This window comes from Sturnus vulgaris, chromosome 4, assembly GCF_052056855.1.
Source record: "Sturnus vulgaris isolate bStuVul1 chromosome 4, bStuVul1.hap1, whole genome shotgun sequence".
Lineage (NCBI taxonomy): Eukaryota > Metazoa > Chordata > Aves > Passeriformes > Sturnidae > Sturnus > Sturnus vulgaris.
The window spans coordinates 18124495-18137093 of record NC_142246.1 but is presented as its reverse complement, the minus strand read 5'-3'; the positions used below and the strand labels follow the sequence as shown (position 1 = coordinate 18137093).

At 37.1% G+C, this 12599-nt stretch overlaps 1 protein-coding gene across 2 annotated transcripts in view; it reads left to right on the top strand.

The window, feature by feature from the left end:
* SEL1L3 (SEL1L family member 3) overlaps window positions 1–12599 on the top strand; it is a 34405-nt gene that overhangs the window by 5779 nt on the left and 16027 nt on the right. For both annotated transcript variants that reach the window (XM_014891501.2, XM_014891502.2), the window contains exons 3-11: window positions 1293–1419; window positions 4196–4317; window positions 5652–5767; window positions 6524–6579; window positions 7573–7705; window positions 8297–8429; window positions 9080–9226; window positions 9644–9855; window positions 11387–11566. In XM_014891501.2, coding sequence (XP_014746987.2) covers window positions 1293–1419; window positions 4196–4317; window positions 5652–5767; window positions 6524–6579; window positions 7573–7705; window positions 8297–8429; window positions 9080–9226; window positions 9644–9855; window positions 11387–11566 — 1226 coding nt within the window. The remainder of the gene's footprint in view (window positions 1–1292; window positions 1420–4195; window positions 4318–5651; window positions 5768–6523; window positions 6580–7572; window positions 7706–8296; window positions 8430–9079; window positions 9227–9643; window positions 9856–11386; window positions 11567–12599) is intronic.

The window sequence follows — 12599 nt, the reverse complement described above, 5'->3', positions numbered from 1 at the left end:
ACCCACCAAAGTCAGTGGACATCATTCCTTTATCTTCAGAGAGAGTTGTTCAGTCCCTTACTGCATTATTTCAGAATCAGTTCTGCAGTTCATGTGCACGTAATTCTCACACAAGTATTCTCCTTCTGCTTAAGATGACGGCCTCACACTCAGAGACATATTTTCAAGTCTTTGTAGTGAGCTAAATTTTACAGCACCTCTTTTTTTTTTTTTCCCTAAAACCATTACGAACGAGCATTTTAGGAAAAAAATAGGAGTTTTAAATAAAAAATTGTCTCTTGCCAACTGTACAGATTACTGAAACAACTTTGCTTTCTAGATTTTTTGATTTTTTTTTTCTGCCTGCCTATCTCTAGCTTTATACTTTCTGACAATTCTTTTGCTCTCAATGCATTCTCATAGCAGAACCATAGAAGGAAAAAAAACCCATTTGTTTCTAAATGGTTCTCTCTGAGAAAATCCCATTATGGTATTTCTGTAATTTATTTTCACTAGAATGCTCTGAAGAAGAACAGGGAACATGTTGCTTCCTTTATGGGCTTTCTAAAATACTTGTTGGAGATAACATGTAATATCTGACAACACTGTAAAACATCTTATTGGCTGTGTTATCTATTTCTATTACAGATTAAAACGGTTTAATAGACAGTAGGAGAAAATAATATTCAATTTTGTTTCTTAAAATAATATTGTAACAAATTGCTCAGGATTTGGTTTATTTTGTTGTTTTCTTGGTGGTTTGTTGTTTGGTTTTTGGGTTTCTCTAGGCAAGCTGATGATACATCATGGCCTTGAAGATTTTTCTTCTTTTTCTTAGGAGGGGCAGCTTTATGGGTTTTATTACAGGATTATCCATATCAGTTAAGAACAGAATTGGTATCTATGCATACATATAATATGGAGAGGAGCAAATGGAGAGCAAGTCCAAGAGACGTGGAGAAATGTCACTTAGGCATACCCAAAGCTAGGATGAGATTTAAGTTAATAACATAAATTAAAACTTCTTGTTTACTAACTGGTTCTTTAAGTATCTTAGATGTAAATAAGTCTGTTCTTTCCCTGCTTCTAATTCCGTCTGGAAACAGGCTCAATTTCACTTTTTGTGGGTTATTTGGTCCAAGACTGTAATGTATTTAACAACAGCAAGTGAACTTGTGGATAAGGACTTATTCAGAGTTTGTGTTAACTTTTGATCTGTTGTGTGATTTAAATGTTTGACTGTAGGAATGTGAGCTAATTAATTAGTTTCTATGCTTTCTGTCTGTCAGATTAAGAAAGGTTGTATTTTGCAGATGGTGTCCAGGTTCTCGACTTTATATATGCTTCCAGTGGGGAAAAAACAGGAATTGTGAAGAAATTTGAACAGTTTGAAAACAAAGAACTTGAGACAGTCAGACAACATCAGATTGATTATCCCATGTAAGTATAGGCAAGTAACTGAACGGGGCTATATTTGGTTTTTGAAGGCTATAGAATGTACTTAAACTTTTGGGCTATATCACAAATTAAAGGAATACTGCCTACTAATTTGGGAAAAGATGCAAAAGGAGCCTAGTTAGCAGTTCCTTCTGCTTCCAGTTTTGGACAAGCTTAAGCTGAACCTCAGGAAGATACTTACAGGATGTGTTAGTGCAGTGCAGTGTAAGAGATTCCAGTAGAAGGTGTAACTGAATGGGTTAGGTACAGTTAGGAGGGTGAGTTAGCATTACCTGCTGTCATGATAAGACTGCTGTCTCATGGCTAACTAGCCTGGGGTTTTCTGCATTACAAACAGATCTGCATTTCTAATATTGTTTGGAGACCAAGAGCAGAGTAGGATGTCTTGCAAGGGCAGGCAGCATGAAGCAGCTTTATCCCTATAAATTCTCACTAGTTTATTTTGCACCTGACAAGCCCTTATTGATAGAGTCCTCTGCCTAGATAAGTCTTCCAGCTTGAGCTCACTCCATTTCGTTCTACCATTGCTGTGTAAACTCTTCTATTTAGACAGGAATACAACTCCTTAGCCCCTGCACACTATTCAGTTACAGAGGAATTGCTTTTGTAAGGTCATTTTGCTCTGCTCTGGTCCCCCTTCCCAAAACTGTCACAACTCTCCAGTCATATTTTGCAACTTCAGAGGAAAAAAGATATACCTCCCTTCCACGAGATGCTCTCACCCTGGCAACATTATTACAAAAGTAGGAAATGATTCCAGGAACTAGAACTTGCCTGCAGGTTTGCATTTGGCCTGTGGCCCCAAGAAGAGTGCCAAGAAGACTTGCCAGAGAGCACAGGTTGCATGCAAATTAGTAGCTCTCAAACCATAACTGAAACCATAAACACAGAGCAATTTTTAGCTCCTGGTCTCTTCTGGATGGGTGACAGCCTGCTTTTCTTTGCTCACCAATGCAGTTGCATTCCGCTTCTGGCACTGAGGCACTCAAGCTCTGGTTTAGAGTATATGGCATGAATTTATGCATCTTTTTATCTGCTCCACATAGTTCTTGCCTTCAGGTGATGTCTTCAGTGTGTGTTGTGGTTGTGTGACAGCCTGGGGTAGTTCTATTAGGAAGAGGAAGAGAGCTCTTCCCTTCAGTTCTTTTTCCGTTCTGTGTATGTGAACAGTGGTTCCCCACTGTACAAAAGGTCAACAGAAGTAGGTGTATCTAACTGAGATTACTTATTTGGCTTCAGTCAGGGATTTGTAAAGAAAGAGAGCCTGAGATAGAGAACTGTCATTGAGGTGGCTACCCCTGGAGAGCCTGCAGCAAGGACTGGCTGGGACTGTAAGGGACTGCTCACTCTGTTTGGCATTCTGCAGCAATGGGGATGTGAAATGAGTCAGCATTGTCCCAAACTCTGTCCCAGGAAATGTGTCCAGAGCAAACACGGTCTCAGATTGGCAATCAAGGATTAAATGGGGATTGAGGCCTTTGAGTTTGCTGTATTGGCAGAGATGAAAGTTGAAAAGAGCAATACATGAACACATGAGCAGTATTTCTAGAAGCACAGTGTTTGCCTGTAGGTCCTAACAGCCAATATACAAGTGATTGTCATTTACAAAACTTTCTACCTCACCCATGTACCATCTCTGGAGAAAATGGTGTTACTAGCTGTTTAAGGCATAGTTTCCATTGGGGAAAACTTAATGACCCTTGCGTGTTTTTTAAAGCAGGAGAGCAGGTGTTAGGCTTTCAGACCTACAGTGGTGTAAGTTTAGGAAAAAATCAAGGTACTCATTTTTTGAGAGAGAAGCAAGGCAAGCTGACCCAGTCCCAAAGTATTATAAACAAATATTGACTGTTTTTATTAAGTATAGTAATGCAAAAACTGACTATCTCTTTCTAAAAGTCACTAAGAAAAGCGATCTATTTCATCGGATATTATAATAATTATAATGCTTTGCTGAATTGTACATTGGAGGTGCAATTTTCAAAGTCGTTCAGCATTGACCTAACTGCTGTGGCAATGTTACAGAAATAAGTGATCAAATTTCTGTTAAGAGCATGGAAGCAGATTTAGTCTGGCACAGAGGAAATCCTTAAAATTAGATATTGTGGTATAAATTCTGCTTGTAGTGCCTCAACCATGTTTGAACAGAAATTTCTAAGTACATAGTGGTGTTGGTATTTGTTTTTTTATTTTGCACTGTTTCATAGTTTGCAGAGGCTCCACCTTTATTTATCCTGTGATACTTCTGTGACAGCTATTCATACCTACCTGTACTGTCCAGAGGACGGACTCATTCTTAACTGCTTCTCCAAGCATATTTTCACAGTTCACTTTTAGTATAGAAGACAGAGCTCATAGATTTTACTGGTTTTGACAATCCAGGTGACAAGACCATGCATCTGGGGATTTGGTACTGTAGTCTGCGTGTGGGAGATTGGCTCCAATTTGTCTCGGTTGTGTTTTTAGTTCCTTGGTGATGTAGGATCTGGAAGTAGCTCTGACCTGGCATTCTGGAATTCATTCAGATAACGCTTCCTTACTCTCTTCTCCTGTTACCACAAAAACCTGTGGTTAGATATCAAAGATCCAAGAGTCTTAAGTGTGGTTTTTCTGAAGGTTTTTACTGCAGAGGATGTGTTCTATTGTGAAAATTACATGTGTGACACCAGTTTGCTAAATTAAAGTGAAATGTATGCTTTTCAAATTATATAGAGAGCTTTCTCACCAGGAGTGGATTTTTTGTTTGTTTTTGCTCCTACAGGTTCACCGTTTCAATCTGGCTATATCTACTCCATCACTGTGAAAAGGATCTGTGTGGTATACTCTATTTTATTGATTCAAAAGAAATGTATGGTACTCCTGCTGTATTTCTAAATGAGGAAGGTAAGGGATATTATTAATGACTTTCAGAAGAGGTCTAATACAGTCTTTATCAATATGTGCCTAGAAAAACATTTATAAAAATATATTATCAGACCTATTTTGTGAAATTGATCCCTTGCAAAATGCTTCTTTTTGACTATAATGTCTCAGTAGGAAAGTAGCTACTAAATTAACAGGAGAAAACTGAGCAGTTGCATAGCATCTGGTCTTGGCTAGCTTCAGGAAATGTCTGCTTTTTCAGGGGAATAGCCTGAATCTTAGAGCCAGGAACATACACTGAGATTAAACAGTCTTACCTCAATGAACATGCTTTCTTATTATTACCAAAGTGTTATTTTAAATTGATCTTAATCCCTATATATGTACACAATATTAAAATATTTTATAAGTTTTTTGAAGTAGCCTCAGAAAAAGTCAAAGTCATTCAAGGTCTTGCCTACATTGCAATGTTCAAGAACCAGTCTGTTTCCCTGATCCAGAAGAAAGTTAAGAGGTAGCACTGTCTTAGTCTTGCAACACTTACAGTAGGGATCTCTTCTTGTCAGAAGAGGGCTGGGAGCTGGCTGGCAGGAAGGAAATAAGCATGAGAGTTTTTAAAGTGCACACCTGGCATTCTCATGATACTTTTTTTTTCTTCTTTGCAAGTTTGACAACTCACCTCTTCCTCTCTGTCATTTTTGTCATTTTCATTTTCTCTGTCATGTAGCCAATTTTGATAATTAATTTATCCATTATAAACTGGATGCTTTTCTTTGAAGTACAAAAAAAATGGAACTTATCAGCTTAATATGAGATTTGCTTGATGAGGTTTTAGGACCGGTTTTATTCTCAGTGTTAGATTAGCTTATCATAATAGCCTCTTCTGGTCTTAAAACTCAGATTGTGCATGTAGCTTCTGCAGGTCGAGGAAGTGGAGGGTAGAGCCATCTTGCAGATCACTGCAGTCACGTGCCAACAGATGAGTGCTGAGCAGATGCCATTGTTTACTGGTCCCTTCTGCTGTTTACTGCAAGTCACAACTGCTTTTTGATATTTGAGATAACTGTGACAGCCTCCCTGTTTGCCTCAGGTTTAGTCTGTTTAACCCTGGTTTTCAGTCGGTGGTTTCATGTGGGAGCCTGAGCATCAGGATCTGAGATGTGTAGCTGAAATGTGGGGCACTGTCTGTGGGACTCTCTGAGAGCTGATGTATGGCTTGGCGAGTGCCCAGATTTCTGTCCTTGCTGATGAAGAGGATGAAGAAGACAGAATCACTGTGAACAATGCATTAGTAAACCCATTCTTGCTGTTAATGTTTCTGTGGTGTTTATTTCCTTTTTCTTTTTTGCTCTCAGGTTATGTGCATATTCAGATGCATCTCATGCGAGGGGATGACCTTGCAGTGAAAACTAGCTTCAGCCTTCCTCTGAAGCAGTGGTTTCGACTGGATCTCTCCTTTAAGGGTGGACAGGTATGCTTGCTACTGAATTACAGGATCAAGACTGACATCTGTATAATTTGATTATGGCTCTGACAAACTCCTGAGTCTGAGAGAAACACTGCAAATTGTACATGTTCACATAGCAAAAGAATGAAAAATCTAAAATGAGAAGTTGTGAGGGGGTGTTCAGACCATCCAGCTTTGGGAAATCAACTTTGATTGATTGAGTTGGATTGAGTGCACCCTCAGCAAGTTTTCTAATGACAGCTGTGTGGTGTAATTGAGATGCTGGAGGGAATGGATGCCATCCCGATGGACCTGGACAGGCTTGAGAGGTGGGCCCATGTGAACCTTGTGATGTTCAACAAGTCCAAGTGTGAGGTGTTGCACCTGGGTCAGGGGAATCCCAAGCACAAACATGGGCTGGGCAGAGAGTATATTGAGAACAGCCCCGGGGAGAAGGACTTTGGGCTGTGGATCAGTAAGAATCATTGAATCATTAAGGCTGGAAAATACCTCAAAGATTATCACGTCCAGCCTTTGACCTAACACCACCATATAAATTAAAACCACAGCACTGAGTGCCATATCCACTTGTTTCCTGAACACTTCCTGGGATGGTGACTCCACAGTTAACATGGGCAGCCTTTTCCAGTGCTTGACAATCCTTTCCCTGAGGAAATATTTCCTAACGTCCAATTTAAACCTCCCCTGGAGCAACTTGACATTGTAATAAATGTACCCTATAATATTTTTTACTGCAATTAATATTTTGTGTTCTTTCAGATTGAAGTAAGCAGTGTTGGGAAGAATTTGAAAAGACATCATCATCAATCTTTTACGTAAGCAGCATTTTCCTCTTTGTGTAATATGTGTGTATATGTTCAGATACAGAGAATGGGAGAAGGATAGCACAAGTTTGTAACTGAGGTTCTAACTGATTTTGAAAATATCTGTGGTCTTTTTCTACACTATGCTTTCAAAACCAGTTTGCTTCACTGTGCTTACATTAAGCACGAGCTGAATATTTTTGTTAATGCCATGAGTTAACCTGGTGCATGATGTAGTACTAGAGTCTGATAACCTTCACTAGAAACTGATTGGCAGGTCAGTGGCATTAAGATCAGTCTTCAAATGAACTTTTGGCCTTACTGAAGTCTAGTTTTACTGTTGCTGTGAGAGGTAGTATTTCATCAGGGAAATTGTTACTTGCTTTGCTTCATTAGAGAGCAAAATTGCTACCAAAAATATTCATGCTCTGTCCTTTATTCTAAGCAACTGAATATTTTTTAAATGGATTTTTAGTTGTTCTCTAAAACTATAATTTAAGATGGACTCTTTTGTGTGCAAATAATTAAAAAATGCCAGTGTTAATAAGGGAACTATATAATGGTGAACTGCATGGCAGACTTCAGGATTGTTCCTTCTCTGCTATGCTTTAAATCCAGAAATTGATAAGTTGCAGATGATAACTCTAGGAAACAGGTAACTTTAATTTTCGTATGCTGATTTTAGAAAAGTCAAAGGGAAAGGTGGAACTGAAAAAAATTGAGGTTGAGTAAAGATGTATAAAATATCAAAAGATACTTACAGGTCAGAAAAATAAAACATCCTGCTGATTTAATATGTTTGTAGAAAAGGAATTTGTTAAATATACTCCATAATTAATTGCACTAAATTCCAGAGTTGATTTTGAGAATAAACAAATGATAAAAGAAAAGTTACTTGCAATGAACTTACGACTCAGTTGCAGAAATTCTGAGAAATACTATTTTCTCTTTCTTCTTTCACAGTACCTCTAGATAGTCAGCTTACTTCTCTTTCATGTTCTCAAGTTTTAGGGAAGATTTCTATTATGATGACACTGCTGGATACTTCGTTCTTGGAGGCAGTGGGTACGTAAATGGTATTGAAGCATTCTTTGGACCCGTGAAATACTATCGCCTCAATGTGCTGGAAACAGAGCAGGTCAGTAAAGCACTACTTGGAAATGTTGAAATATTAGCAGCCAGCTATGACTATATTTTATTTTTACAGATGGAGTGCTCATCAAGTGATAAACTAGCTATGAAGCACAATTGTATCTGGGAACATACGTCAAATATGATAATTTTCTGTTTAAATCTAGGAATATTAGTTACCATTTCAAATGCTAAGAGATAATACTTTTAGAAATGAGTGTGTAAAGTAGTGTTTGTAAATCTATATTTAATAAGGACATATTTTCAGTATTGCTTTGTTCCCAGAGCTTCTGATGATACAGTGTTGGATACATTGGAATAATCTATGGTTTTGATAAAACTGATGGTAAAAGTCACATGGGCTTGGTCAGTCTTGGAAATTAATCTGTGACTTTTGGATTATGCTGACCATTTAAGTAGACAGTGGTCTACTGTGGCCAGCATCAGGTTGTCTGACATACTAATATGATGTGCCAGATAAGCTGATTGTAGTGAACAGTATGTTTCCTTTTGTTTTTGTACAGTGAATCTATCTAGCTGAGTATACACAACAGCAGATACTGAGGATTCCATTTATCCATCATTTGCCTTTTTACAGATTTCTAATCCTCTTCATGACAAAGACACAGTGGAACAAATTGAACTTTACTACGAGAGATGTATGGACATACAAGAAATAGTTTATGATTATAAATATATTGTAAGACAAGGCGAAAAAACCCACAGAAGTTGTAAGTGTTGATCTATGACATGAATTTTAAACTGTCATCTTTGGAGATCTGTTTTCTTTCCTTTAACAGTCTGGATATTGATCATCAAAAGTAAAATTAGATTCAGCCATAACAAGAAACAAATGCAATTTGAAGAGTTTAGTCTCATTACTGGTAGCTAGAACTGGGGCTTTGTCCCTGAAAATACTTTTGTGTCATGGAATAAAAATTTAAATCGTCTTGATGTGTCTTCTCTAATAAGACAGGTACATAAAGGGACAAAGAAATACTCTCAAGCTTTCAATTGCCTTTTTTCCATTTAATTTTCAAAATGACCCTAAAGGCATATGGGTGGATTTTGCTAGAATGTTTCTGCCACAGTTGCCTAACATTCAGTAATTAACAGATTTCTACCAAAGTGTCCACTTTGGTGAAGGGAGAATCACTGCTGAAAACTAGCTTATATTTCTTATTTGAAGAGTATGGAAGAAGAAATCTAAATGTATTTGTAAGTGGCCTGTGCTAGCTGGGTGAGTTTTTAGCTTTGTGTTAAGGGTGTGCTCATCTTGTCCATGAATTTTTAGTTTACTAGAAATTTTTTTTTCTGTCAGAAACTTGTTTTCAAGACCAAAAAGTCAGCTTTCATGTCTTAAATATGTTGTTTTCTCCAGGTTACTATGAAAGCTATTATTTGGAGCTGTTTCACAAATATGGAGAAAAACCCAAATGTGATGGTTTCATGTGGGGAAAAGAGCTCAGGGAAAAGTACCACACTTTGTTCAAACTGTTACAAGAGATGGATTTCAGTAGTCCAGATGGTAATCATGTTTCTTTTTTTAAATTGTTCTAAAATGACAATATTTGTTGTGTAGTTTAGTATCATTTGATTTAATGTGTTACACATTTTTTTCATATTAGCTAACTTAATAAAGGAGTGTTAAGTGGCTTATATGTTGCATTATGCTGCAGATGGAAGGATGGCTTATTAGGTGGAAGGAATCAGAAATATCCTTATGTTTTTAGTGGTTAGTTGCTTTGAGATGGTCTTTTGGATTTTTATTCACCCTTCATATTCAATAATACCTTGTGTCTTTAGGAATTTCGTCTGCATTGAGAATACTATTCAGCTTGAGAAATTACAGAATCTATTATTCTGTCTGTTATTTGGTTTCTGGATAAATTGGTTCCTAATTTTAACTCCTGCAATAACTGTGTGTCCTATATTTTATTTTTAGTGTTAGAAGATGGAAGTGATACAGTTGTAGAAGTTGGCCGGAGGATATTTGAGAAGGTTGTGAAAGGCCTGTCCAGTGCCAATGGCCTCAGCAATTTGGGCTCCTCTATTCCTCTGCTGGTGGATTCCAGTTGTTGTGGATACCATAAGGCTTCCTATTTCCTTGCAGTTATATTTGAAACAGGGCTCGGTGTGTCTGTGGATCGTGTAAAGGTACTATATTTAACACGTTCTGTTATGTCTGTGACATGAATTACCTTTAAAGACAGTTAAGAAATGGGATGATCCATTGAATTAAAAAAAGTGAAATGGCCTTTAGGTCCAGGTGGTGGTTGAAGGGATCCTCCAATAAAGCTACTAATAAATACCTTTATGGCAGTGATAGCTTTATGAAAGCCTGATGGTGGGAATCTTTATCCTGCTCAAGCAGAACAAGGAAATCAGTGACACAGTAAAGACTTAAAAATGGTAGTAAAGTGAACAGCATAGAAAGTACTGCATTTCCTAGTCACTGTGGAGCCAGGATGAGTAAGAGCCCAAGTCACCCACAGTCATTTGAAGACAGGTAAGAAAAAAGTCTTGGATCAGGCAAATCTAAAGTGGAAAGGTTGCATAGTACAGTCAGGAAAGAAGTTTTAGAGTGTGCAAAAGTGTGACACCGAATATGTTATTGTCAATGAGCAAGGGTAACCAAAGTAGAACAGTTTTCTTTTGTAGAAAAGTGACAATGCTTCAACTGAGCAACTGCAGTTTGAGAGCTCCTGACCTCTTAGGCAGGTTGCAGATAACTGAAATGTATTAATGTGTTCTAAGTCTAATAAAGGGAAAGTGTTTATATGTCAGGGGAAGAAGTCAACACTAAAATTGCCAACAGATATTTAATTGTGATATAATAGTATAATATAAAACACATATAAAGAATATCAGATCTGTCTGTTGTGGTTACTAAATCAGGACGCTAAATCAGAAGAACCCCTGATAGGTCAATCAGAGACAAAGCTCACCTGCAATTCGTCAAAAACAGGAAACCTTAAACAGGAACATTTTTTTATACCCTAATTAAAGAGTATATAGTACCTATTATGGAGGCTAAGTCATTTCATCATTGGATCTGCTTCAGGTAGTGTAGGAAACAATTTGATATCCAGCACAGATGGGACACCACTGGTTTTCTTACTGTGCAGGTGAAAAATAATAGTAGTGTTGGAAATGGGTTTTTTGGCAACTGTGTGGTGCATAGGCTAATTAACATGTACCTCAAGGGAGATTTGTGCTGAAACCTTGTCAGCCATAGATTCCATCCTACTGGTCCTGTCAGATCCCATGGGTAAGATTCTCAAATGCTGTTTGTTAGCTTCCATATGTTCCTACAGAATTCAGTGTGAAAACTCCAGCTGGCGTCCATGGGACTAGTTAAATTACTGCTGAGTATAAAAAGTGTCAGAGTATAAACAACACCATAGTAAAATTTTAAAAATTGCTGTACACTTAGTGATAGCACAATAAATGCAATACTTGGAAAGTATTTAGAGCCTAGTTTTTCTTTCAAGTGTTTCTGTGCAAGCATGAGACATTTTGACTACTTTATGGCTGTGCTTGCTTCTGTAACTGTGTTTACATGATACAGCTAGTATATCAACTACCAATATGAACATTCTGTTCCCTGTAAATCTCCTGCAAAGTGCTGAACTTGTGAAGATGTGCAGTGAATTCACTCTTGTTTATGTCTGTTGATTTTTGCCAGGGACTGCTGTATAGTTTGGTTGGTGCTCAGGGGAATGAGAGACTTTCTGTGATGAATCTTGGCTATAAACATTACCAAGGCATTAATAACTATCCACTTGATTTGGAGCTGTCATATGCTTATTACAGCAATATTGCAATAAAGACATCCCTGGATCAACACAATATAAAAGGGGAACAGGTAAAAGAGTTATAAGTGTATCTGATTTTTCTTTCTGTGAAAGTTATTTTTCATATTCATATTATGGGCCAGAAGATTTTTGTCTTGATTTAGAAATATTAGCTCATTTGATTCATGTCCCTGTGGCAGGGGTGTTGGACTAAATGGTCTTTAAAAGTCCCTTCCAGCCCAAATTATTATTATTATTATTATTATTATTATTATTATTATTATTATTATTATTATTATTATTATTATTATTGTCCAATTATTATAATCCAATGATTTTTGTTACAAAATCCCCCAAATTATATGTTTCTTAGGAAGGGGGAATCAAAATCTGACTCAAATCCTCAGAATTGTCCACAAGCTTGTCTTTTATTAAATTCCAAGCCTTATTCTTGGTCCCTAAATCCTCACTCAGATTTTTAATTATTAATATAATTGGATGTGTTTATTAAGCAACTGATCTGCAGTTTCAGTAGACAGACATCATGAAGTTACTGCAAAAGATGAATTGTCCTCTCCATACTTAAACCTTCTCTATAATCAAATGTAATGACTTGGTTGTTAAATAGTTATCTCATGAAGTTATAATAAAATTATTATAGAATAGGCTGCTAAACAGGAGGTAACACAGCTTTATTTATAAAGAATAGTCAAGGTAGGTTAGTGCTAGAATCCTGTCTTATCAGAAAGCATGATTATTGTACAAAAATAGAGAGATTTTAATTGCTGAAGAACTAAAAACTGGCAGACTTACCTGGATAAGAGTGCTGGGGTCAGGTCTTCATCAAGCTTTCTGCCAGCCTTTTTTTAATATTTTGAAAGCAATTTCTATAGAAATTGTTAAGCCTTAAAAGACTTAAAAACACTTCTTTGTAATTTTTAAGTGCATTTAAAACCAAAAGTTGATTTGGGTATTTTTTCAGTTGTTGATGTCTTGGCATATCTTTCTGCTGTAGAGTGGACTTACAGTTTTGGAACAAAGTGGTACATGTTTTTTACAGTAGATGTAAGAATAGTTCTTAATGCACTGGCCAGCAGAGGAGTG